Here is a 27,029-nt window from a genome sequence, read left to right on the forward strand (position 1 = left end):
ACAGCTGTCTTCCCGTAAGTCAGACATTAAACATAAAACTGTAAAACAATACCACTCTTCTTAATATGCTTTTTAGAAGGAGAGGAGTTAAGATGGCAGAGGAGCGGGGGTCCCCTTTTTCAGCCGGTCCCCTGAGTCGAGCTGGATAGGTACCAGACCATCCTAAACACCCACAGAATCAGCCTGAGACGCAGGAAGATACATCTGGATCTCTACAAATGAACATCTCCAGTGCTGAGTATTGAGGTACGAAGCGGGAAGCCATGAAGCTGCACTCAGATATCGGAACATAAATGGAAGGGGGAGGGAGCCGCTGTGTTCGGGTGCCAGGAAGCGGTAGCCACCTGCACTGGGGAATGGGAGGACTGGAGGACCTGAACCAGGGAGAGAGCAGACTGAGACTGTGACCCAGGGAACGTGCGCAACCAGTCTAAAAACCAGAGCTCTGGAGTGCGCATGAACCACACTGAAACGGAGCTCCGGAGCTCGCGGGGGTGGATGGCAGCTGGGGGTGTTAGAAACACAAAGGACAGAGAGGCGCCGGCCCTGGAAGTGAGGGCTGGGGTGCGAGCTGTGGGGCACACACATCCTGGGACGCTGTAGGGTTTAGCAGCACCAACAGAAACAGAGTTAAAAAGGCCAGAAGAGCTCAGGGGAGAGCGAACTGCGATATCTCTGCTCTGAGACAGAGGCTGGGATTCAGCCACTGCTGCTCTGACTCTCAGAAGAGCCACAGAAAACTGCCAGGGAAAGCCGCCAGAAAACAAAAGCCTGGAAATACCAGCTCACAGTGTTCCCATCCCCATCCCCCCTCGCAGGGGACAGGAGACTCTACCCAAACAGGGTTGCCTGAGTATCGGTGTGGCAGGCCCCTCCCCCAGAAGGCAGGTTGAAAAATAAAGAAGCCCACATCCCTACAGTCCCTATAAAACACGAGCACACTGCATGAGTCCTGGTCAATAATTTGGGCTCTGGACAACCCCGCAACCTCTCCTCATCAGAGAAATCCCCCTAGCAAAAAAAAGACAATGAGTCTGTCGCATCTGCCACAAAACTAATGGATATGGATATAATCAAATATTCAGAAATGGAATTCAGAGTAACAATGGTCAAGTAGATGTGTAGACTTGAAAAAAATATTAAGGAAAATGATAATGAGAAAATAACATCTCTAAGGGGAAAAATGAGAGCGAATCTGGCAGAAATGAAAAATGCTATGAATCAAATGCAATCAAAACTAGATGCTCTGACGGCCAGGGTGAATGAGGCAGAAGAACGAATTAATGAATTGGAGGATGTGTTAGTAGAAGAGAAAGCTAAAATAGGAACTTGGCTCAAAAAAATCCAATCTCGAGAATGTACATTACGGGAGATTACAGACTCAATGAAACGTTCCAATGTCAGAATCATCGGCATCCCCGAGGGGGTTGAGAAAAAGAGAGGTCTAGAAGAGATATTTGAACAAATTGTAGCTGAAAACTTCCCTAATCTAGCAAAGGAAACAAGCATTCGTGTCCAAGAGGCAGAGAGGACCTCCCCCAAGCTCAACCACGACAAACCTAGGCCACCTCACATCTTAGTGCAAAGCGCAAATATCAGATCCAAGGATACAGTGTTGAAAGCAGCCAGGGCAAAGAAATTTCTCACGTACCAAGGCAAAGGTATCAGAATTACATCAGACCTGTCTACACAGACCTGAAATGAGAGAAAGGGTTGGGGGGCATTTTAAAAGCTCTTTCAGAGAAAAACATGCAGCCAAGGATCCTTTATCCAGCAAGGCTGTCATTCAGAATGGATGGAGAAATAAAGAACTTCCAGAATTGCCAGTCATTGACCAATTTCATAACCACAAAACCAGCCCTACAGGAGATATTAAGGGGGGTTCTATAAAAGTAAAAAGGACCCAAGAGTGATACAGAACAGAAAGTCACAATGTATAGAAACAAAGACTTTACTGGCAACATGGCATCATTAAAATTCTATCTCTGAATAATCAGTCTCAATGTAAATGGCTTAAATGCTCCCATAAAACAAAACAGGGTTGCAGATTGGATAAAAAGATATGACCCATCCATTTGCTGTCTACAAGAGACTCATTTTGAACCTAAAGATACATTCAGACTGAAAGTAAAGGGATGGAATACCATCTTTTATGCCAATGGACCTCAAAAGAAACCTGGGGTAGCATTTCTCATATCAGACAGATTGGATTTTAAACTAAAGACTATAGTTAGACACAGAAGGGCACTATATTATTCTTCAAGGATGTATCCAACAAGTGGATATGACAATTATAAATATATATGTCCCCAACAGGGAAGCAGGAAGATACACAAGCCAACTCTTAACCACATAAACAGACATATAGATAAAAATACACTAAATAGTAGGGGACATCAACAGTCCACTATCAGCAATAGACAGATCACCTAAGCAGAAAATGAACAAAGAAACAAGAGCTTTGAATGCCGTACTAGACGAGTTGGACCTCATAGATACATATAGCACACTACACCCCAGGACAAAAGAATACTCATTCTATTCTAATGCCCATGGAACACTCTCAAGAATAGACCATGTTCTGAGTCACAAAACAGGTCTCAACTGATACCAAAAGACTGTACTTATCCCCTGCATACTCTCAGACCACAACGCTCTGAAATTGGAACTCAACCACAAGGAAAAATTTGGAAGGAACTCAAACACTTGGAGACTAAGAACCATTCTGCTCAAGAATGATTGGATAAACCAGGAAATCAAAAATCAATTTAAACAATTTATGGAGACCAACGAGAATGAAAACACAATGGTCCAAAACCTATGGGACACTGCAAAGGCAGTCCTAAGGGGAAAATACATAGCCATCCAAGCCTCACTCAAAAGAATAGAAATATCTAAAATACAGTTTTTATATTCTCACCTCAAGAAGCTGGTGCTGAAACAGAAGAACAGGCCTAATCCATGCATGAGAAAGCAGTTTATCAAAATTAGAGCAGAGATCAACGAATTAGAAACAAGGAGCACAGTAGAGCAGATCAACAGATCTAGAAGCTGGTTATTTCAAAGAATAAATAAAATAGATAAACCGCTGGCAAGACTTATCCAAAAGAATAGAGAAAGGACCCAAATTAATAAAATTATGAATGAAAAGGGAGAGGTCACAACCAACATCATTGAAATAGGAAGGAATATTAGAAACATTTATCAACATCTTTATGCCAATAAATTAAGCAACCTGGGAGAGATGGAGGCCTTCCTGGAAACCTATAAACTACCAATTCTGAAACAGGAAGAAATTGATTTTTTAAATAGACCAATTAATGATGAAGATACTGAAACAGTGATTAAAATCCTTCCAAAAAACAAAACTCCAGGGCCAGTTGGATTCCCTGGGGAATTCTACCAAACATTCAAAGAAGAAATAATACTATTCTCCTAAAGCTATTTCAAAAAATAGAAACAGAAGGAAAACTACAAAACTCATTCTATGAGGCCAATATTACCTTGATCCCCAAACCAGGAAAAGACCCCATCAAAAAGGAGAATTTCAGACTGCTATCCCTCAAGAATATGGATGCCAAAATTCTCAACAAGATCCTAGCTAATAGAATCCAACAGTACATTAAAAGGATTGTCCTTCATAACCAAGTGGGATTCATCCCTGGGATGCAAGCGTGGTTCAACATTCGCAAATCGATCAGTGTGATAGATTATATCAACAAGAAAAAAGCCAAGAATCATATGATTCTCTCAATAGATGCAGAAAAAGCATTTGACAAAATACAGCATCCTTTCCTGATTAAAACCCTTCAGAGTGTAGGGATAGAGAGTACATTCCTCAATCTCATAAAAACCATCTATGAAAAGCCTACAGCAAATATCATTCTCAATGGGGAAAAGCTGGAAGTCTTTCCCTTAAGATCAGGAACACGACAAGGATGCCCACTCTCGCCACTATTATTCAACATAGTACTAGAAGTCATTGCAACAGCAATCAGACAACAAAAAGGGATAAAAGGTATCCAAATCGGCAAAGAAGAAGTCAAAATGTCTCTCTTCGCAGATGCCATGATACTCTATAGGGAAAACCCAAAAGAATCCACTCCCAAACTATTAGAAGTTACAGAGCAATTCAGTAATGTGGCGGGATACAAAATCAATGCTCAGAAATCAGTTGCATTTCTATACACGAACAATGAGACTGAAGAAAGAGAAATTAGGGAATCCACCCCATTTACAATAGCACCAAAAACCATACGTTACCTTGGAATTAATTTAACCAGAGACGTAAAGGACCTATATTCTAGAAACTATAAATCACTCTTGAAAGACATTGAGGAAGACACCAAAAGATGGAAAGATATTCCATGCTCATGGATCGGAAGAATTAACATAGTTAAAATGTCCATGCTACCCAGAGCAATCTACACTTTCAATGCTATCCCGATCAAAATACCAATAACATTTTTCAAAGATATGGTACAAATAGTCCTTAAATTGTATGGAACCAGAAAAGGCCCCGAATAGCCAAGGAACTGCTGAAAAGGAAAAACAAAGCTGGGGGCATCACAATGCCGGATTTCGAGCTGTACTACAAAGCTGTGATCACAAAGACAGCATGGTACTGGCACAAAAGCAGACACATAGACCAATGGAACAGAATAGAGAACCCAGAAAGGGACCCTCGGCTCTTTCGGCAACTAATCTTTGATAAAGCAGGAAAATACACACAGTGGAAAAAAGACAGTCTCTTCAATAAATGGTGCTGGGAAAATTCGACAGCTACATGCAAAGAATAAAACCTGACCACTCTCTCACACCATACACAAAGATAAACTCCAAATGGATGAAAGATGAAAGACCTTGATATGAGACAGGAATCCATCAAAATCCATAGGCAGCAACCTCTACGACATTGGCCAAAGCAACCTTTTTCATGATACATCCCCAAAGGCAAGAGAACCAAAGATAAAATGAACTTGTGGGACTTCATCAAGATAAAGAGCTTCTGCACAGCCAAGGAAACAGTCAAAAAAACTAAGAGGCAGCCCATGGAATGGGAGAAGATATTTGCAAAAGACATTACAGATAAAAGACTGGTATCTATGTTCTACAAAGAACTTCTCAGACTCAATAAACGAGAAACAAACAAATCAAAAAATTGGCAGAAGATATGAACAGACCATTTCCAATGAAGACATACAAATGGCTAACAGACACATGAAAAAATGTTCAAAATCATTAGCCATCAAGGAAATTCAAATCAAAACCACATTGAGATACCACCTTATACCAGTTAGAATGGCAAAAATTGACAAGGCAAGAAACAACCATTGTTGGAGAGGATGTGGAGAAAGGGGATCTCTCCTACATTGTTGGTGGGAATGCAAGTTAGTACAGTTTCCACTCTGGAAAACAGTGTGGAGGTCCCTTAAAAAGTTAAAAATTGAGCTACCCTATGATCCAGCCATTGCACTCCTGGGTATTTACCCCAAAGATACAGACGTAGTGAAGAGAAGGGCCATATGCACCCCAATGTTCACAGCAGCTCTGTCCACAATAGCTAAATCATGGAAGGAGCCGAGATGCCCTGCAACAGATGACTGGATTAAGAAGTTGTGGTCCATATATACAATGGAATATTACTCAGCTATCAGAAAGAACGAATTCTCAACATTTGCTGCAACATGGACGGCACTGGAGGAGATAATGCTAAGTGAAATAAGTCAAACAGAGAAAGACAATTATCTTATGGTTTGTCTCATCTATGGAACATAAGAACTAGGAAGATTGGTAGGAGAACAATGGGATAAAGAAAGGGGGGGTAATCAGAAAGGGGAATGAAGCATGAGAGACTATGGACTCTGAGAAACAAACTGAGGGCTTCAGAGGGAGGGAGGTGGGGGAATGGGATAGGCCAGTGATGGGTAGTAAGGAGGGCACGTATTGCATGGTGCACTGGGTGTTATACGCAACTAATGAATCAGTAAACATCAACCAGCATCAAAATGTTTTTTTATAGGGAATTTACTTAAACTCAATGTAACTGCTTTTTTTCTAGACACTTTTGTATATATACCTATCCAACCTTTTCTATTGTCTGAAGTTGCAAGTTAACAGATTCTAAATTCAGTTCTAATTGAAGGGGCAGTATTGTTGATTGCAGGGTAGGATTTTCAATCCCTATTATGGAATTCATCAATTTACTCCATTTCTCTCCATTTACATACACACATACATGTTTATATATGTGTATACATATACATATACGTATACATTCACATTTGTATGTGCAGCACAATTTTAGATTGTCTTTAATTGTGTTTAGATTTTCAGACTATTTTACTATTAGTGGAAAAAATTTAGAAGACTTTACCTATTGTATATATATGTTACACTTATCACTCTATTGAGCAGGTCCATTTCAGAAAGAGAGAGACATCTAAATGTATGCTAGTTAATCTAAAAATTGTACAGGCTAAAATGTAAATTCATTACAAAATATAGGTGGGAAGTATCACATAAAGTCAGTCCAAGAATTGAAAGAGATAAAAACTGTCTGAAATGTAAGCCATTTACATTTTACTAGTACATACACAGACTATAATTTCTAGTCCACTGTTCTATTAAAAATTGAAATCTTAAATATTTGCCGCACTTCTTCACACATTTTTTTTCAGTAGAAAGAGAAAGACATATGATGTACAGGCAGAAAAGTGGCCAGCCAGGTCTGAACCATAGAAATAGATGACTCATGTCCTATTTCAAAGGGACAGCACTTCAAAAAATTCTGAGAACCACTGGTAAGAAACGGAGTATTTTAAAAGGTAGCAGATTAAGAACACAAAGTCTAATATACCGTTTTTATTTACCTTAAATAGTATAATTCAAAAAAATGTCTTTAAATTGTGGCTGAAAGCAAAAAGTATTTCAATGTTTAAGAAATTTCTTTTTGATAGCTCTGGGTATTTTTTACCAGCCTTTTTATAATAGTTAGCTTTAGGGAATATTTTGTAGGATAAACTCTCACAATACAGCCCTGGAGTTCTCTCTCGAATATTAGCATTTCACATAAATGCCTGCAACAACCTAACATGAGTGTCGTACAAAAAAAAAAAAAGTATGCCATTAAGTCTTAACAGAACAGATACTGAAAGACCACCTAGGGTATGAGTTCTCCACCTGGTGCACATTCTCATTTTTGTGGGAGATGTGAACTCTTCAGCATCACTAGTTCCCAGCAACTAGAATGCTTGTAGAGTGTCATCAGCCAGTAGCAGACTGCAGGACAAGGATCTATATGCCTAACTCCAACTTTGCACTTGACAATGAGGGCACTGAAGTGGAGATATGCAATGACTGAGGCTAGTCATGCAACTGGCACATCTCAGCCCTAAGATGTCTACCTTGGTCACTTTCTTCTGGCTACCCTGCAGGTCTCTCTAATAGCCCTCAGCCTATCCCCAGGGAATACCTCCTACCTTAGGGCCCCATACTTCTTTTCTTCAAGCAGGCATCAAATGAATGGAGGTGCACAGAGAAACAGGCCTGCCTCCATCAGGCCAAGAACATCACAGCTGCAGCAGCCCCCTATACTAGGAAGGAATAGGGATTCCTATCTTCCCTCAATCCATCCCCTCCTGCTTCTGAACACAAAGTAGGAACCTCAGAAGCCCTGGGCAGAGCTACACCTCCCACAGAAGGAAAGGCACATGTTCCCTTCACATTCTGCCTTCTTTCTATGTGGCAAGGAAACATTCCAGGCAACAGATGCCCTGAATAAAAATAAGACCCAGGACCAATCTGAAATCTTGTGCAAATTCTCCCAGTTAGCTTTCCCAGTTGGTTCTTCCCCCGAAGCTGAGTCCTGTTTGCTCCTGAAACCTCACAAGCTGGCCCACCTTTCCGTGGTGCCCTGCACCGACGTGGCCTGGGCTCGCTGGATCTCCTCCTCCAGGCGCCTCCTCTCCTCCTCCAGCCGGGCCACGTCTTCCACCGGCCTCCTCTGCTGAATGATGAGCTGCAGCTCTTGAAGCAGGGTTTCCTTCTCCTTGATGAGCTGCAGCCGGTCCTTGTCGGCCTCGGCCAGGCCTGGCCACGACTCGTTCTCAAGCTGGGCTAGCTGCTGCTGGATTGCCGAGACTCTGCAAGACATAGAAATAAAAACCACAAACTTAAACAAAATTATCTTCAGAATACTGAGCAAAAATCCTCAGTTAAGTATTAGGAAACTGAATTCAATATAGTACATAAAGAACTGCACAACAATAACCGAGTTTACCCCAGGTATGCAAGGCAGGTTTAGTATTAGAAAATCAATTAATGGAATCCACATATGACCAGACTGAAAATAAATATCATGTTATTATATCCATAGATACAGAAAAGCATCTGACAAAATTCAATACTCATTTAATAGTCATAAAAACTGTCATTAAACTAGGAATAGAGGGAAACTTCCTCTATTTGATAAAGAACATATACAAAAATGTAGAAAATAGCTCTACCCTACAACCCAGCATTTGCACTACTAGGTATTTACCCCAAAGACACAAATGTAGTGATCTGAATGGACACATGCACCCCAATGTTCATAGCAGCAATGTCCACATTAGCCAAATTATGGAAAGAGCCCAGATGTTCATTGACAGATGAATGGATAAAGAAGATGTGGTCTATACACACACACACACACACACACAATGCAATATTGCCATCAGAAAGGATGAAATCTTACCATTTGCAATAACGTGAATGGAGGTAGAGGGTATTATGATAACTGAAAGAAGGCAGTCAGAGAAAGACAAATATCATACAATCTCACTCATATGTGCAATTTAAGAAACAAAACTAAGGATCATAGGGGAAGAGAGGAAAAAATAAAAGAAGATAAAACCAGACAGGGAGACAAACCATGTAAGAGACTTAATCACAGCAAACAAGCTGAGTGTTGCTGGAGAAGAGGGTGGTGAGGGGTAACTGGGTGAGAGGCACATGATGGAATGAGAAGTGGGTGTGATATGAGACTGATGAATCACAGACCTCTACCTCAGAAACCAGTAATACAGTATATGTTAAATAATTGAATTTAAATGTTATAAAACAGAACAATAAATACAGTTAAAAATAATGAATTTTTAAAAATGTAAAATAGGTAAATTCTCTAAATGAGGACTAGGAAAGCGAAAGTAGTTTGACAATGTAAGAATAAAGAGTCCTAAGCAAATTTCTCCTTATCCCTGTGGCTGGTTCAGAACTCCCTCTTTCCATCCCTACCTTCTCCCTTTCCTCCAAGAATCTCTCCTGAAGGATTGTTCAGTCCCTCAGACCAATTTAAATTAAACCATTTGCTTTTACATATGTGGCTCAATAGTTTAATGGAAAAAGCCACACAAATATTTTTGTTTAGAAGACATTTTAAATACTAGGTCAGAAGGGATAGCAGGAGATCTTGTTTCTTTTTGTTAGAAAGAATTAAATGTCACAAGCAAAGGTGAAAAGTCTGTATTCTTATTGAATGAAATCTTTACAATTGTTACCAATATTTTGAATTTCACATTTTAAATGCATTTCATATTTTGTCATATGTATGAAGTAGCTAAACACAAATGGCAATCCATTATTTTATATTATATCATACACTTCATTCTGATAAAACTTTAGGTAAACTATACCAAACTATGTTAAATTTCTCTCCATTGGAAAAAGTAAGTAAGCAGAAGGCAAAACGTTTAAAGTAATTCTTACCTCTTTCTGGCTTCCTCATATTGCCAACTAAGTCTGATTTGGTCTACAACATTTGTTTTGTCATCACTGCCAAACTTTCAGGAATAGAAGGAAGAATGAAAATGGAGATTAAAAAAAAAAGTTTTTCAAAATAATAAATTCAGTTAAATTTTTAGCAACAATTAAAAATATTCTTTTTATTTCTCTTTCAGTGTCGATTTTTGAAAGTTACAGAAGAAAAAGCACTAAATTATATCTGTTACAACCTCTGAGCTGAGGGGTTTGGAATAGGAGCTTTGTTTTACCTCAACAGTTGGATTTTTCCCCCAGTGGAAATATATTAATCTATTTCGGTATTCCGTAAAATAACAATTGAGTTTGAAGAGAAAGGAAATAATTTACTAAAAGTTGATACAAACATGAATAGAATCCTATTTTTTGGAACCTTCTTACACAGTTGGCGGGAATACAAGTTGGTACAGCCACTTTGGAAAACAGTGTGGAGGTTCCTCAAAAAGTTAAAAATTGAGCTACCCTATGATCCAGCCATTGCACTACTGGGTATTTATTCCAAAGATACAGACGTAGTGATGAGAAGGACCATATGCTCCCCAATATTCATAGTAGCACTGTCCACAATAGCTAAATTGTGGAAGGAGCTGAGATGCCCTTCAACAGACGAATGGATAAAGAAGATGTGGTCCAAATATATAATGGAATATTACTCAGCCGTCAAGAAATTACCCAACATTTGCAGCAACATGGATGAGACTGGAGGAGATTATGCTAAGTGAAATACGTCAAGCAGAGAAAGACAATTATCATATGGTTTCTCTCATTTGTGGAACATAAGAAATAGCAGGGAGATCAGTAGAAAAAAGGGATAAAGAAAGTGGGGGGTCAACAGGAGGGGGAATGAACCATGACAGACTATGGACTCTGGGAAACACTCTGAGGACTTCAGAGGGGAAGGGGGATGGGGATTGGGCTAGCCCAGTGACGGGTATTAAGTAGGGCACGTATTGCGTGGTGCACTGGGTGTTATACAAAAACAATGAATCATGGAACACTACATCAAAAACTAAGGATGTATTGGATGGTGACTAACATAACATAATAATAGTAAAAAAGAAAATAACTTTTAAGAAAGAAATTTAAAAAAAGATAATTTACTTCTGCAGTTATTACAACTGCATAACAAGCTTCACCCCACATATTTTTAGGACATTATATTTGAATCGTTACAGTGGTTTTGATGTTACCCACTTCTCCCCAAACTAGTTAGGAATATCTACATTCTAGTTCTAATCTTGTGACAAGAACCAATTATTTATTAAGAGAATTCAATCAGTCTTACTTCAAAAACTTTTGAAAAAATGCTGGACATACTTCTGAGTTACAGATTCTTCTCTATAGGCTACAAAGAATGACCATTTTCTTTATGTTTTTAAATTTTTATTTCTCTTTTTGTAAGAAAGAGAGAGTGAAGAAGGGTAGAGGGAAAGAAAAAAATCTTAACCAGTCTCCACAGCCAGCAAGGATGCCATCATGGAGCCCAACACAGGGCTCAATCTCATGACCCCATGATCGTGAACTGAGCCAAAACCAAGAGTTGGATGCTTAACTGACTGAGCCACCCAGGGGCCCTGATAATGATCATCTTCTTTAAATGTATGACTACATACGGTTGAAAACAAAAAGTGTATGTTTAAGAACAATATTGAGAAAAATGAAATTAGGTTGTTCCACCAAACGTAAGACATAGTCATTATTTACCATATTACATTTCCTAAAGAGCTAATATTTGGTAAAATTTCAAAATATTAGGTAATTATTTAAAACCCTAACTCTTCTTTCAATATTTTATCAAGATATTTTTTTTAATTTACTGATACCTCATGTTTATTTAATAACCCCTACAAAGAAGGGGAGGAAGGCAGTGCCACTGGCTTTCCATTTGGCAATAAATAGCAAATTTCATTTGGTGATACTACAGAAGTAATATTTTTAAATATAATCCTGTTTTAAATGGTGATGATGAATTGTTGGTTAACTCAAGGGTTCACAAATTATGAAAAGGGATTTTGGCAATTTTTCCAAGTCTGGAACAAAATTAATTTTAATTCAGGTCTATATCCTGACATTCTTTTAGAATAATAATAAATGCTATGAAAGTACAAACTAGAGTGTCACAGCTATCACTGTTCTAAGTCAATGATCAATCAATCATGGCCAAGTTGCAAAATGGAATCTGCCACCTATTTTTAAAGTTTTATAGGAAAATAGCCACAAATGTTTATCTAGTATATATATCCACTTTTAGACTTGAACAGTTGACAGAAACTGCATCTGTACAAAGCCTAAAATATTTATATCTGGTCCTTACAGAAAAAGCTTGCCAATCTGTCCATTGAAAAGTCATGTCCATTGAAAAGACACTTAAACTCAACTCTGAAAAGGATTCTGCCATTTTTTTAAAAATCCAATCGCAAGGATAAAGATGGTTAGCAATTCAATTGCATCCATATCACTGAACTTTCACAAGTGGCTATCAGATACAATACTTTGTTTTTGAACTTAAGTGCATAAGAAACAAAATATTTCTAAAATGAAAAATGAAACAAAATTACTTATGGCAAACACAAAATAAGCCCTTTTCTCTCTCAGCACACTCATTTCTTGTCCCTTACCAAGCATACCTGTCCAATGATGTCAGTCTGAGATCCAGCATCACAAAACTTTTGAGGCAAACAAGATTCTAAAAGTGGGCCAGCATTGTGAGGAAAATCTTGTAGAGGGTCAGTAATAAAGCAGTAATTCTTGAAACCATCGGTAAGCTTAGCCAGGCTCTGTAATATAGTGAAACAAACTATTTGAATAGATGTGCAATATTTCTCTTCAGCAGTCATTTCACTTCTGTTCTAGGTCTCCAACTTTATTGCTGGAGAGGTGACCCCCCACATTCCCCATTCTCATTAGATTTAAAAATAAGAAACGTTTTCCACTATCTCACCTTTAATAAAAAATTCCTAGTAATTTATTTAGTGATTGAATAAAGGTGGTAAATTGTGAGTAAAATGACAAGTAATTGTGGTAGCATTTTTACCAGTTTTTAAAACCTTTATGTTTCTTAGGGAAAACGGTGAATGACAATAGGAAAAAACTGCTAACACTAACATCCTCCCTGGAGATCTTCATAGAGAAACTAAAAAGAACTTGAAAACAACACAAGATTATGCTTATGTACTTTTATTTTTTATTTTTTTTTATTTTTTAAAGATTTTATTTATTTATTCGACAGGATAGAGACAGCCAGCGAGAGAGGGAACACAAGCAGGGGGAGTGGGAGAGGAAGAAGCAGGCTCATAGCAGAGGAGCCTGATGTGGGGCTCGATCCCATAACGCCGGGATCACGCCCTGAGCCGAAGGCAGATGCTGAACCACTGTGCCACCCAGGCGCCCCTGCTTATATACTTTTAAAAACTGAGTACAAATTCATATCATACATATGTAACAGTTTTAAACTGAGCCATTCTGTGGGTTCGTACAATAGCTATATTGTACTACTTCTAGCCAGTTGTAAAACATTTTCATCATCCCAAAATAAAATTCATAACTCTGAGTAGACCGTCTCATTCACCAATCCCCATCTTTAAACAACAACCAGTCCCCATTTTTGTCTGTTGATTAATTATTATGAATATTTCAGATAAATGTAGACACAAATTCAAACAACTTGCATCTGGCTCCTTTCAATTAGCATAATGTTTTTGAGGCATGTACACAGTAGCATGTAACAACACTTTGTTCCTTTTTATGAATGACTAATATTCCATTGTATGCATAAACCACATTTTATTTACACATTCATCATTTGGTGTACTCAAACTGTGTCTTTCACTATTGCAAATAAACCTACATGAGTATTCATCCATAAATATTTCTTTCAATACTTGTTTTCAATTCAGGGAAAATACTTAACCAGTAAAATTGCTACATCATACAGAAAAACTATGCTTAATTTTTTGAAACACTGTCAAACTGTTTTCCAGAATGGCTGTACCATTTTACATTCAACAACAATGTAAAAGATTTCTACATTCTTTATATATTTCACAGGATATTTTCTATTTTTTAAAGATTTTATTTGTTTGTTTGTTTATTTTAGAGAGCAAGCAAGCACAAGCAGGGGAGTGGCAAAGGAGAAGCAGACACCCTGCTGAGCTGGCTCAACTTTATTTTTTATGTGTGGAAATCCAGTTTTCCCAACATCATTTGTTGAACACGCTGTCTTTATATATAAAGTCTCACATAGTTAATTGATTTACAGTAAGAGAGCCAAGACCAGAGAGAAGGAGAGCCAAGACCAAGGAGAAAAGACAGCCTGTTCCACAAATGAAGTTGGGAAAACTGGATATCCACGCATAAAAAATAAAGTTGAGCTTATACCACTAGCACACAGTTTGGTAATACTAGCTTTGTAGTAAGCTTTGATATCAGGAAGTGTTAAGTTCTTCCATCTTTTTCTTTTTCAAAATGTTTTTGTTATTTTACAGTCCTTTGAAACTCCACATGAATTTAAAGACGGTTTTTTCTATTTCTGGAGGTTTGATAAAGACTGCATTGAATCTACACATCCTATGACTAATATAGTCCTCTTAATATTACCTCTTCAAATTCATAAACACAGGATAACCTTAATTATTAATGTGTTTTATTTTTCTCAACAATGTATTGTAGTTTTCATTTTTACCTCCAGAGTTAAACTTATTTGTAAATATCTTAAACTCTGACGCTATCATATGGAACTTTTTTCTCAATTTTATTTGCATACTTTTCATTCTTAGTATGTAATATTCTGTTATTCTTTTTATCATTTATCATAGTTCCTTTTTATCATTTCTATATGTCTGTCCACATTTTCATTTTGTTCATATATAGTTTTGTAGATTTGCTTTAGTTTTTCTTCAAATTTTTCCTTAGACTTTTTTTTATTATGTTCAGGTTAACCAACATATAGTACATCATTAGTTTTTGACGTAATGCTCAATAATTCATTAGTTGCATATAACACCCAGTGCTCATCACCACACGTGCCCTCCTTAATACCCATCACCTGGCGTTTCTATTTTTATTTTATTTTTTTTAATGATTTTTTTATTATATTATTTTAGTCACCATACAGTACATCCTAGGTTTCCGATGTAAGGCTCGATGATTCATTAGTTGCGTATAACACCCAGTGCACCATGCAATACGTGCCCTCCTTACTACCCATCACCGGTCTATCCCAATCCCCAACCCCCCTCCCCTCTGAGACCCTCAGATTGTTTCTCAGAGTCCATAGTCTCTCATGTTTCATTCCCCCTTCTGATTACCCCCCCTTTCTTTATCCCTTTCTTCCCCTACTGATCATCCTAGCTCTTTTGTTCCATAGATGAGAGAAATCATGATAGTTGTCTTTCTCTGCTTGACTTATTTCACTTAGCATTATCTCTTCCAGTGCCATCCATGTTGCAGCAAATGTTGAGAACTCATTCTTTCTGATAGCTGAGTAATATTCCATTGTAAATATGGACCACAAATTCTTAATCCAGTCATCTGTTGAAGGGCATCTCAGCTCCTTCCACGATTTAGCTATTATGGACAATGCTGCTATGAACATTGGGGTGCATATGGCCCTTCTCTTCACTACGTCTGTATCTTTAGGGTAAATACCCAGTAGTGCAATGGCTGGATCATAGGGTAGCTCAATTTTTAACTTTTTAAGGGACCTCCACACTGTTTTCCAGAGTGGCTGTACCAACTTGCATTCCAACCAACAATGTAGGAGGGATCCCCTTTCTCCACATCCTCTCCAACAATGGTTGTTTCTTGCCTTGTCTATTTTTGCCATTCTAACTGGCGTAAGGTGGTATCTCAGAGTGGTTTTCATTTGAATTTCACTGATGCCTAATGATTTTGAACATTTTTCCATGTGTCTGTTAGCCATTTGTATGTCTTCATTGGAAAAGCGTCTGTTCATATCTTCTGCCCACTTTTTGATTTGTTTATTTGTTTCTAGTGTATTGAGTTTGAGAAGTTCTTTGTAGATCTTGGATACCAGTCCTTTATCTGTAGTGTCATTTGAAAATATATTCTCCCATTCCGTGGGCTGCCTCTTAGTTTTTTTGACTGTTTCCTTGGCTGCGCAGAAGCTTTTATCTTGATGAAGTACATTAAGTTCATTTTTTCTTTTGTTTCTCTTGCCTTTGGGGATGTATCATGAAAAAGGTTGCTTTGGCCGATGTCGATGTCGTAGAGGTTGCTGCCTATGTTCTCCTCTAGAATTTTGATGGATTCCTGCCTCACATCTAGGTCTTTCATCCATTTGGAGTTTATTTTTGTGTATGGTGTGAGATAGTGGTCAAGTTTCATTCTTTTGCATGTAGCTGTCCAATTTTCCCAGCACCATTTATTGAAGAGACTGTCTTTTTCCGACCAGATGTTTTTTCCTGCTTTATCAATATTAGTTGCCAAAGAGCCGAGGGTCCATTTCTGGGTTCTCTATTCTGTTCCATTGGTCTATGTGTCTGCTTTTGTTCCAGTGCCATGCTGTCTTTGTGATCACAGCTTTGTAGTACAGCTCGAAATCCGGCATTGTGATGCCCCCAGCTTTGTTTCTCCTTTTCAACTGTTCCTTGAGGATTCGGGGCCTTTCTGTTTCCATACAAATTTAAGGACTACTTGTTCCAATTCTTTGAAAAATGTCATCGGTATTTTGATCGGGATAGCATTGAAAGTGTAGATTGCTCTGGGTAGCATGGACATTTTAACTATGTTAATTCTTCCGATCCATGAGCATGGAATATCTTTCCATCTTTTTGTGTCTTCCTCAATGTCTTTCAAGAGTGATTTATAGTTTCTAGAATATAGGTCCTTTACGTCTCTGGTTAAGTTAATTCCAAGGTAACATATGGTTTTTGGTGCTATTGTAAATGGGATGGATTCCCTAATTTCTCTTTCTTCGGTCTCGTTATTCGTGTATAGAAATGCAACTGATTTCTGAGCATTGATTTTGTATCCCACCACGTTACTGAATTGCTCTATAATGTTTAATAGATTGAGCGTGGATTCTTTTGGGTTTTCCATATAGAGTATCATGTCATCTGCAAAGAGAGACATTTTGACTTCTTCTTTGCCGATTTGGATACCTTTGAACACTTTTTGTCATCTGATTGCTGTTGCAAGGACTTCTAGTACTATGTTGAATAATAGTGGCGAGAGTGGGCATCCTTGTCGAGTTCCTGATCTTAAGGGAAAGGCTTCTAGCTTTTCCCCATTGAGAATAATATTTGCAGTAGGCTTTTCATAGATGGCTTTTATGAGATTGAGAAATGTACCCTCTATTCCTTCACTCTGAAGGGTTTTAATCAGGAAAGGATGCTGTATTTTGTCAAATGCTTTTTCGGCATCGATTGAGAGGATCATATGGTTCCTGAGTCTTTTCTTGTTGATATGATGTATCACACTGATTGATTTGCGAATGTTGAACCACGCTTGCATCCCAGGTATGAATCCCACTTGGTCATGATGGATAATCCTTTTAATGTACTGTTGAATTCTATTAGCAAGTATCTTGTTGAGGATTTTGGCATCCATATTCATTATGGAAATCGGTCTGTAATTCTCCTTTTTGATGGGGTCTTTGCCTGGTTTGGGGATCAAGGTAATATTGGCCTCATAGAATGAGTTTGGTAGCTTTCCTTCTGTTTCTATTTTTTGAAATAGCTTTAGGAGAATAGGTATTATTTCTTCTTTGAATGTTTGGTAGAATTCTCCAGGAAAACGGTCCGGGCCTGGAGTTTTGTTATTTGGAAGGTTGTTTATCACTGACTCAATCTCTTCATAATTAATTGGCTTGTTTAAGAAATCAGTTTCTTCCTGTTTCAGTCGTTGTAGTTTATAGGTTTCCAGGAGGGCCTCCATCTCTTCCAGATTGCTTAGTTTATTGGCATATAGCCGTTGATAAAAGTTTCTAATAATCCTTCCAATTAAATGGTGTTGGTCGTGACCTCTCCTTTTTCATTCATAATTTTAATAATTTGGGTCCTTTTCTATTCTTTGGATAAGTCTTGCCAGTGGTCTGTCAATTTTATTGATTTTCTCAAGGAACCAGCTTTTAGTCCTATTGATCTGCTCTACTGTAGTTCTGGTTTCTAATTCACCGATTTCTGCTGTAATCTTGGTCAACTGCTTCCTTGTGCGTGGATTAGGCCTGTCCCTCTCTTGCTGTTCCAGCTTCTTGAGGTGAGAATATAAAAACTGTATTTTAGATTTTTCTATTCTTTTGAGTGAGGCTTGGATGGCTATGTATTTCCCCCTTAGGACTGCCTTTGCAGTATCCCATAGGTTTTGGACCATTGTGTTTTCATTCCTGTTGGTCTCCATAAATTGTTTAAATTGATTTTTGATTTCCTGGTTTTTCAAGTCATTCCTGAGCAGGATGGTTCTTAGTCTCCAAGTGTTTGAGTTTCTTCCAAATTTTTCCTTGTGGTTGAGTTCCAATTTCAGAGCGTTGTGGTCTGAGAATATGCAGGGGATAATTTCAATCTTTTGGTATCGGTTGAGACCTGTTTTGTGTCCCAGAACATGGTCTATTCTTGAGAATGTTCCATGGGCATTAGAATAGAATGAGTATTCTTTGGTTCTGGGGTGTAGTGTTCTATATATATCTGTGAGGTCCAACTCGTCGAGTATGGCATTCAAAGCCTTTGATTCTTTGCTTAGTCTCTGCCAGGGTGTTCTATTTCTGATAGTGGAGTGTTGATGTCCCCTACTATTAATTTATTTTTATCTATATGTCTCTTTATTCTGGTTAAGAGTTGGCTTGTGTATCTTGCTGCTCCCCTGTTGGGGGCATATATATTTATAATTGTCATATCCACTTGTTGAATACTTCCCTTAAGAATAATATAGTGCCCTTTTGCGTCTCTAACTGTAGTCTCTAGTTTAAAATCCAATCTATCTGATATGAGAATTTCTACCCCAGCTTTCTTTTGAGGTCCATTTGCGTGAAAGATGGTACTCCATCCCCTTACTCTCAGTCTGAATGCATCTTTGGGTTCGAAATGAGTCTCTTGTAGACAGCAAATGGATGGGTCATTTCTTTTTATCCAATCTGCAACCCTGTGGCCTCTTATGGGAAGGTTCAATCCATTTACGTTGGCACTAAGAACTGAGAGAGAGAATTTTAATGATGCCATGTTGCCAGTAAAGTCTTTGTTTGTACTGGTTGTGACTTTCTGTTCTGTATCACTTTGGGGCCTTTTTACCTTTATAGAACCCCCCTTAATATCTCCTGTAGGGCTGGTTTCGTGGTTACGAAACTGGTTAATGACTGGCGATTCTGAAATGTCTTTATTTCTCCATCCATTCTGAATGACAGCCTTGCTGGATAAAGGATCCTCGGCTGCATGTTTTTCTCTGAAAGAGCTTTAAATATGCTCCCCCAACCCTTTCTCTCATTCCAGGTCTGTGTAGACAAGTCTGACGTAATTCTGATGCCTTTGCCTTGGTACGTGAGAAATTTCTTTGCCCTGGCCGCTTTCAATACTGTATCCTTGCATCTAATATTTGCGAAATGCACTATGACGTGACGTGGTGTAGGTTTGTTGTGGTTGAGAATGGGAGGGGTCCTCTCTGCCTCTTGACACGAATGTTTGTTTCCCTCGTTAGATTACGGAAGTTTTCAGCTACAATTTGTTCAAATATCTCTTCTAGACCTCTGTTTTTCTCCACCCCCTCAGGGATGCCGATGATTCTAACATTGGATCGTTTCATTGAGTCAGTAATCTCCCGTAACCTACATTCGTGGGCATGGATTTTTTTAAGAGCAGCTTTTATTTTGGTTTTTTCCTCTATTAACCCATTCCCCAATTCACTAACACGTTCCTCTGCTTCGGAGACCCTGGCCGTCAGAGCCTCTAGTTTTGCCTGCATTTGGCTCTTAGAATTCTTAATTTCTGTCAGATTCGCTCTCATTTCTGTCCTTAGGGATTCTATATTCTCAGTAACCTTTTCGTTAATACTTTTTTCAATTCTACTCATCATTTTGACCATCATTACTCTGAATTCCATTTCTGATAATTTGGTTATATCCATATCCATTATTTCTGTGGCAGAGGCCACAGACTCACTGTCTTTTCTTTGCTGGGGGGGGGGGTGCTTCTCCTTCTTGTCATTCTGATGAGGAGAGGTTGCAGGGTTGTCCAGAGCTCAAATTATTGACTGGGTCACAGGCTGTGCCCCTTGTTTTATAGGGATCTTAGCAATGTGGGCTTCTTCTTTAAAGATTTTATTTATTTATTTATCTGCTTATAATCACGCCATTTTCCCAGATAATTTTCATATATTTCATCACTGCACGTCATTCTCCCCTCAGCAACTTCCATGATGATCCAGTATCAGCAGTCAGCATAGCCCTTGGAACCTCAAAGGAGTAGCCCTCCACCAGCGGGATATCTTGCTCATCTATCAGCATGTACTTGGTCTGCCACGCACCACCGCCACGCGCTGCCGCCGGCGCCTCGCCCCCGCCTGACCTGCCACTCGCGGCTGCCACTTTGGGCCGCCGGCGTCTCACGCCCACCGGACCTGCCACGTTCTGCTGCCGCCTCATCTGCCGCCGCCACACTCACCACCTTCGGCTTTTCTTTTTTAAAGATTTTATTTATTTATTTCTCAGAGAGAGAGACCACGAGCAGGTCTGGGGGGAGGGGGTACAGAGGGCATTAGAGGGAGAAGCAGGCTCATCCGCTGAGCAAGGAGCCTGAATGGGGCTCGATCCCAGGACACTGAGATCATGACCTGAGCTGAAGGCAGATGCTTCACTGACTGAGCCACATAGGTGCCCCCTTCCTTAGACTTTTTGATCATACTTTAGACATTGGTTTTAAAATCTTTGTATTGTATGTTTGGTATCTGAAATTCCTTATGGACAGTTTTTATCAATCTACCTTGCTCTTAATAATGTACCATGTTTTCCTGTTGAAAACTGAACATTTAACACTCATAATGTGGTAACTCTAGAAAACAAATTAGCATTCTTCCCCAGGGGATTTTTTTTTAAGGACACACAGACAGTCCATTTCTTTGAGATTTCTGTAAATTATTTTGAAAAGCCTTATTCATTATCATCATTGTAATCATTAAGATGTGTTCCTTTAGTTTATGCTCAAATTCTTCACTGCTGACTTCCTTGAGTGCAAGGAGATGAAGAAAACAAAAACTGAACACCTGTCTGGCTTTCACAGATTAGCTCTGTTCTCAGGCACTCTTTCACAATTTAGCTATACTTGCCCTGAGGCTAGACATCAGTCTGCGGTAAAAGCTTAAGGTTACTGAGGGCTTTTCTGAGGATATCTTTTGCCTCTGGAAAGGCTTTTTAATTCCTCATTATATATGGCAGCTCGAAACTGCCTTAATATCCCACCGTCTCACCCTAACTTCTCATCAGGGCTTTAAATGATCTCTTGTGTGTCTCCACTGATAATCTATTGTTCCAAGCACATCTATGTTTACAGTCTGCCCTGTAATTTTTAGCACACTATCTAATGCTTTTCCCACATGGGTTCTCCAAATTGAGCAAAATGAACAACTCACATCACTTTTTTTAGATAACCGCAAAACAGGTTGGAAAGGAATTATGTAATCTTTTGCAAATAAAGTCTCCTGTGATCCCTCTGATTTAGGTATATGGGGAACTAGATTAGTGCTTGATCAAAACTAGGGCAGTAGTACACAGGGAAGTGATGGGCAAGGCTAAGTAAAAATGCCACGAAATTTCCTACTGTTTAAAAGATAACTTTTTAAGTTAAGATGGCTTCTCATTGCTTTTTCTTTGTTTCTGTGGTGACACAAGTATTTGGAGGTCCTGGGTCAGGCAACTTGGTAGCTTATCAAGTGCTATACATTGTACAGCTCACCTAAACCAATGTCTGCTTATCTCTTTTGTGAAAAACATGTGATTCCTTCCGGAATTTTATCTACAATTATGTGGGTAATGCAAACAGAATACCTTGTTCAACCCCACAGCTTCCCTGTTACATATCAGAATAAATTTAACAAAATTTATATTTACTTATCATGAGCTGGAGAGGTGATTTAAAAATAAATTCTATTCAGCAATCTGGGGTAAGGCCAAGATATGCATTTTTACCAGCACCCAGGGAATTCTACGTAGTTCATTCATCCTAAAGTTCCTTGACTTTGGGAAGCACTGCTATATATTCCAGTTATATGTTTAAGTGTCTCATCTTGCCTAGGACTTTGATCTTTGCCTATACGTTTTACATTATGTAGAATCTAGATAACTGTCTATGAGGCATTAGGTCACAGTCTATTCAATAAATGAAGTAAAACTGAAAAAAAAAACTACAAAAGAAACAAGTGAATGCATTTCCACATCAAGAAAAAAAGACCATCATACATTCATTTACAAAAGTTCATCTTTTTAGAAAAATAAGTTGCATGAGTTAAAAGGACAAAAATAAACAAGTAAACAAATAAATAAAACAAAATAAAACTAAAAAGATCTCACATGCATATTTTTAAAACATCCACATCAACAGAATACTATGTAGCTATAACACAAGCTTGAAGCTCTTTGTATAAACAAATGGAAAAAGTATAGGATATTACTATTATTACACCAGTAAGATAACACAAAACAAATAGTATACATGTAAATAACTAGATTTTGTGTGAAATAAGTTTACTAGCTTGTTTGTGTGTGTCTTTATAAACATTAGAAAAGTAACTTATGAGCAATGAGGACATCAGGTGACCGTAAGACTTACATACCTTTTGAATTATTCTGGCTACTAAACAACATGAATGTATAAAAAAATGTATACAATTATATATTCATACATGATAAACCCATTAAGTTGGTTTAATGTGTGTAAAATACATGTGTGTATTTTCTTTAATAAAATAAAGACAAGCAGACAGACATGTAAATGAGCAACTGGGTCCCTTACCTGCATCAAGTCCCGCCTCTCCTTCTCACCAGTGCAAATGGCTTTCTTAATAGTGCGGAGCTCACTCATTATAGCCTGTGCCTCATCCAGTTTGTAAGTGGTGTGAGCACTTGACATCTTACGATCAATCCTTGTTAACAAGGAAAAATAAGAGTCACTCTGCACTAAATCACATTAAAGAAACAAAAAATTGCAAAAGCTCCGTAGAAAAGTGACACAGTAGGGAAAAAGCCTTCTTTCCTTTTGGGACAATAAAGAGAACTGAGACAGCTGCAGAGATGAACTCCTTCATTATCTGAGCAATTTATAGAACTGAGAATGTTCGTGTCCTCTGCTACTGATTAGCAGTGACGAGTTTCCCAAGTGCAGGCCCTTAGAGCAGAACCACATCTTTATTTATCTCCAATATGTAGGTGAGTGGTCAAAAATGTTTATTAAATACACATGAGATCTCTGTGCAAGCAGAATATTTGGGAAACACCTAAAAGTAGTAAATTTTCAGTAACAGGGCATTGGCCAAAAGTTGGAAAACTGTCTATTTCCTCTGTATATCTCTTTTATTTCTGATTCCGTGTCACTGTGTCTCCTAATCACCTGCTCCATCTTTCTTTCCTTCAATCCAAATATACACAGAGTGTATATTTTTTTCAGTTTTTTTATTCTTTCTTTTTTCCTTTCTTCCTCCCTTCTCCATCATTCACTCCTCCTTTCTTTCAGTTGTTTGTTTATATCTGTCCATGCACACTCATGCACACATCCTTCTTTCCTTCCACTCATTCACACAGACATCTATTCAAACTAGTTTACCTTGTCCCTTTCTTCTTTCTCTTCCTACATTACTTCCTTTCCTTACTTCTCTCTCTCTCTCCCTCCCACCCACCCCTCCCTCCTTCCCGAATCCTTTCCTCCTCCTCTTTCCATCATTCCTTCCCTCTTCCTCCAGCCAGTCCGTCTTGTGCACAAAAAGGCCTGGTCTGGTGGTGGAAGCAGAGTGCTGACCAAGCCAAGGCTCGGCTCTGGCCTTCACGGAGCAGGCAGTCTCCTACAGCGCACCCTTCATCTCATCTCCCCTACCTAGGTCTTGGGCCTTAGAAGGCCTCAGGGCTAAAGAGGCTGGAATACTTTGGTCCAGAAACGGTATGAACTCCTCTGGAAAGCCATGAGCAGGCCTCTCAGATTCCAGACCCACCACCACACAGGTCCTGGGGCTAAACTGTCTCCCCCAGGTGACCGGGGAATCTGGATCCTTAATAGCCAGCCCAAACTCCCCAATTTTCCACTCACGAAAGCATCCTGGCAGGCTGGTGAGTACCAATGACACTTGAGCATTACAGCAGGACCCTGGGCAAGTCACTTCAACTCTTCGCACCTCAGTTTAATGCCTCCCCCGTTTAATGAGAAAATGTCAGGGAAAGGCTTCCTTGGCAGGGCGCCAGGCACACAGTGTTTGCGGGGATTATGCTGATTATCAGCCTAACGCTGCATCTGCACACTCACGGTGAAGACTTCGCCAACTCTGCCACTTTAGGCCCGGAGTTGGTCTGAGCTATCAGCACCCTTGGAATAAGAGAAGGACAAACAGAACAGGTGGGAACCCAGTCCCTCCCTCTGGAATCAGGCCTCAGGGCTCAACAGCATTGCTGTGATTGCCTCAGCTCAAATGATGTATTTATGAAAAGTGGTCCTGAGTCATCTTCCATGAAGTGGATGGAGGCGCATCATGGGTCCCCACACATTCAATATTGACACTCTTAGATCCCAATATGGCCCAACCATGTGGGTATTTTTCCATACGAGTCAGTTATAAACTTAAATGTTTCTGAAATACATGTTACTTTGACTGCTCCTACAAAGCAGAAGGCTTTACTTACACATTTTTATTAAAAAGTACATGTATTTTTAGGTATAGACTGTTCCACACAAACAGAATGAGTGAGCATGAACAAAAACTTGTACTCGGGACATATTTTTTCTTTTTTCACTAAGTCCCAACTTCAGCCGTTTCATTCAATAGTTCACGTAAATGAATGAGGTGGTAAGTTTGACACTACATTACCTTTGTATCATCATCACAAGAGTCCCTGGCACAGAACCAGCACTTGTGCCTATGGAAAATTGGAAGCCAATAGTAAGGATGGCAGCAGCGGGCATTCCAGCCCTTAACCATTTTGAAAACTTTTATGTGGTCCCTCAAAACCACACTCACTTCCACCAAAATGAATTTGGTCCTCACTACCAAGCAGTCGTCCCTTACAGACTTGTACAAGTCAGCTGCAATATCTATAAGGTGTCCACCCTCTACTTTCTTACCCAGCACAACCTCACAACAAAATCAATGTAACTCATGCCAATTCTACATACAGATCACCTGTGTAACTGAGCAGAATGACAAAAAAGAATGGAACCAAAAGTATGGAAAGAACTCCTAGTCCTAGATGTCATGCAAGTTAACTGTGTCACTTGGAGAAGTATCTGAATTCCTAGGACCTTGATGACTTCATGAAGATGCTAGGCTTGCTGATAACCTAAACTATCTGAGTTCCTGATGGATATACAATTCCTACTCTCTGTAGGTGCAACTAGGATATTTACTAATCTACCAACTAAGTCACAGAACCACTAGGTTAGAAGAGCCTCTTCATACACTAATTATTTTGATCTGGTCCACATTAAAAAACAGTTATAACTGGACTGATCTCCATACTGTTAACACACTTCCAAATACCCAGACAACTTAGTTCTGTGAAAACAGAGTTTTGTGTCCCTTTGTTCTGTGAAACAGAACTATTCTTTATACAAGGACAAAGCAACACCAGAAATAAATAGATGGATCTGCTCCATCTCCAATCTAGAGGTCAGGCTGGGAGTGAGATCTCTTGTACAGGGCTATTAACCCAAGGAATCTGGAACACAAAGACAAATGATGTAGGAAAACATAAAAATAAAAGGAGACAACATGCAGTTTTCCATTTGTGCTGCTCCACAGAAAATAGAGGAGTCCCTAATGCAAGGCAGAAATAAAAGAGCATCACCTCATAGAAATAGATCTCCAAAGAAGTGGTCCAAAATTTCTTCATGAACTTATTTATATAATAATGTCTTTTATTTAACCTCTGATAAAAACATACACACACAAACACACACAGGTGGGTGTAATCTAATTTTATTTAATTTTTATAGTTTAATTTCATTAATCTAATGAAGTCGGTAAGACTTCCATATAGAACACCCAAAGCCAAGGAAATCTGATTTTTAATCAAATAGCCACAGAAGTACAGACACACACAGCCAGTGTTAAGGGTATAATGCGAATCACTATGCATGTCAGCTCCAGCTTCATACTTAAATGTTGTGACTTCCTTATGGTTTTTAGAGCAATAAAGCCTAAGTGTGGCCATCAGTAAACCCATGGATTGAGACATCAGGTTCTACGATCGGAATGGCTATCAAGAGGCCAGGTCAAGGCACCCTGTCAAGGCACCAGGTTTTACCAGGGTAATGGTTGTCACAGAGAGAAAACAGGACCCAAGTTCCTTCAGGGAGACGGAATCAGGAGCCCCATAATTCATCCCCCTGGCAGACACTGCAGAGCACCTCGGAGAATGACAGCTCAACTTCAAGGCCATGGATTTGCACTTTGGCCTTAATTCTATCCAAGTGGCTCTGAGACCTTGAAGAGAACGAAGATTTGCCTAATACAGTTGTTTCCACTCAGTTCCAAGGGATGTCCTGGCATATGGAGCAGAGCAGCTGAAGGAGAGCCTGTCTAGGGCTTAGGGACCACACCTCTGTTTCAGCAAGCACCTTCTCTTTGCTCTGTCTCAGACATTCTGCCCTTAGAAAATGTCTTTGCAGGAAAAGGAAAGGAAGGAGATTCCACTGTTTAAAAAGTGTGAAAGCTACCAGGGAACATGATCCTGAAGTCCTAGTATTTAATAGAGAATACTGTTATTTTAAAATATATTATTACCTAGGAATAAAGCTCAATGAAGAGATCAAAGATGTATGCTCTGAAAACTTTACAATACTTATGAGAGAAACTGAGGAAGACACCAAGAATTGGAAGCCCTTTCCATGCTCATGGATTGGAAGAACAAATGCGATTCATATGGTGAAGTCACAACCCAAAGTCCTCTCCACACATAAGGCAATCACTATCAAAATCACAGCAGCATTTTCATGAAACAAATGCTTCTCAAATGTGGAGTGACCCAGAAAAGACCCCAAGGAGCCAAGGGAATGTGGAGAAAGAACAGCAAAGCCGGAGGCATCCCAATTCTG

At 39.0% G+C, this 27,029-nt stretch overlaps 1 protein-coding gene across 3 annotated transcripts in view; it reads right to left on the reverse strand.

The window, feature by feature from the left end:
- Positions 1-27,029, reverse strand: part of LOC123780130 (protein WWC3-like) — a 183,046-nt gene that overhangs the window by 51,668 nt on the left and 104,349 nt on the right. For all 3 annotated transcript variants that reach the window (XM_087859330.1, XM_087859331.1, XM_087859329.1), the window contains 4 exons: positions 22,749-22,878; positions 12,426-12,575; positions 9,748-9,821; positions 7,902-8,144 (listed from right to left, as the gene is read on the reverse strand). In XM_087859330.1, the coding sequence (XP_087715456.1) occupies positions 7,902-8,144; positions 9,748-9,821; positions 12,426-12,575; positions 22,749-22,878 (597 nt within the window). The remainder of the gene's footprint in view (positions 1-7,901; positions 8,145-9,747; positions 9,822-12,425; positions 12,576-22,748; positions 22,879-27,029) is intronic.

The sequence above is a fragment of the Ursus americanus genome, chromosome 37 (assembly GCF_024610735.1).
Source record: "Ursus americanus isolate L20-20 chromosome 37, mUrsAme1.1.p, whole genome shotgun sequence".
NCBI classification, from domain to species: domain Eukaryota; kingdom Metazoa; phylum Chordata; class Mammalia; order Carnivora; family Ursidae; genus Ursus; species Ursus americanus.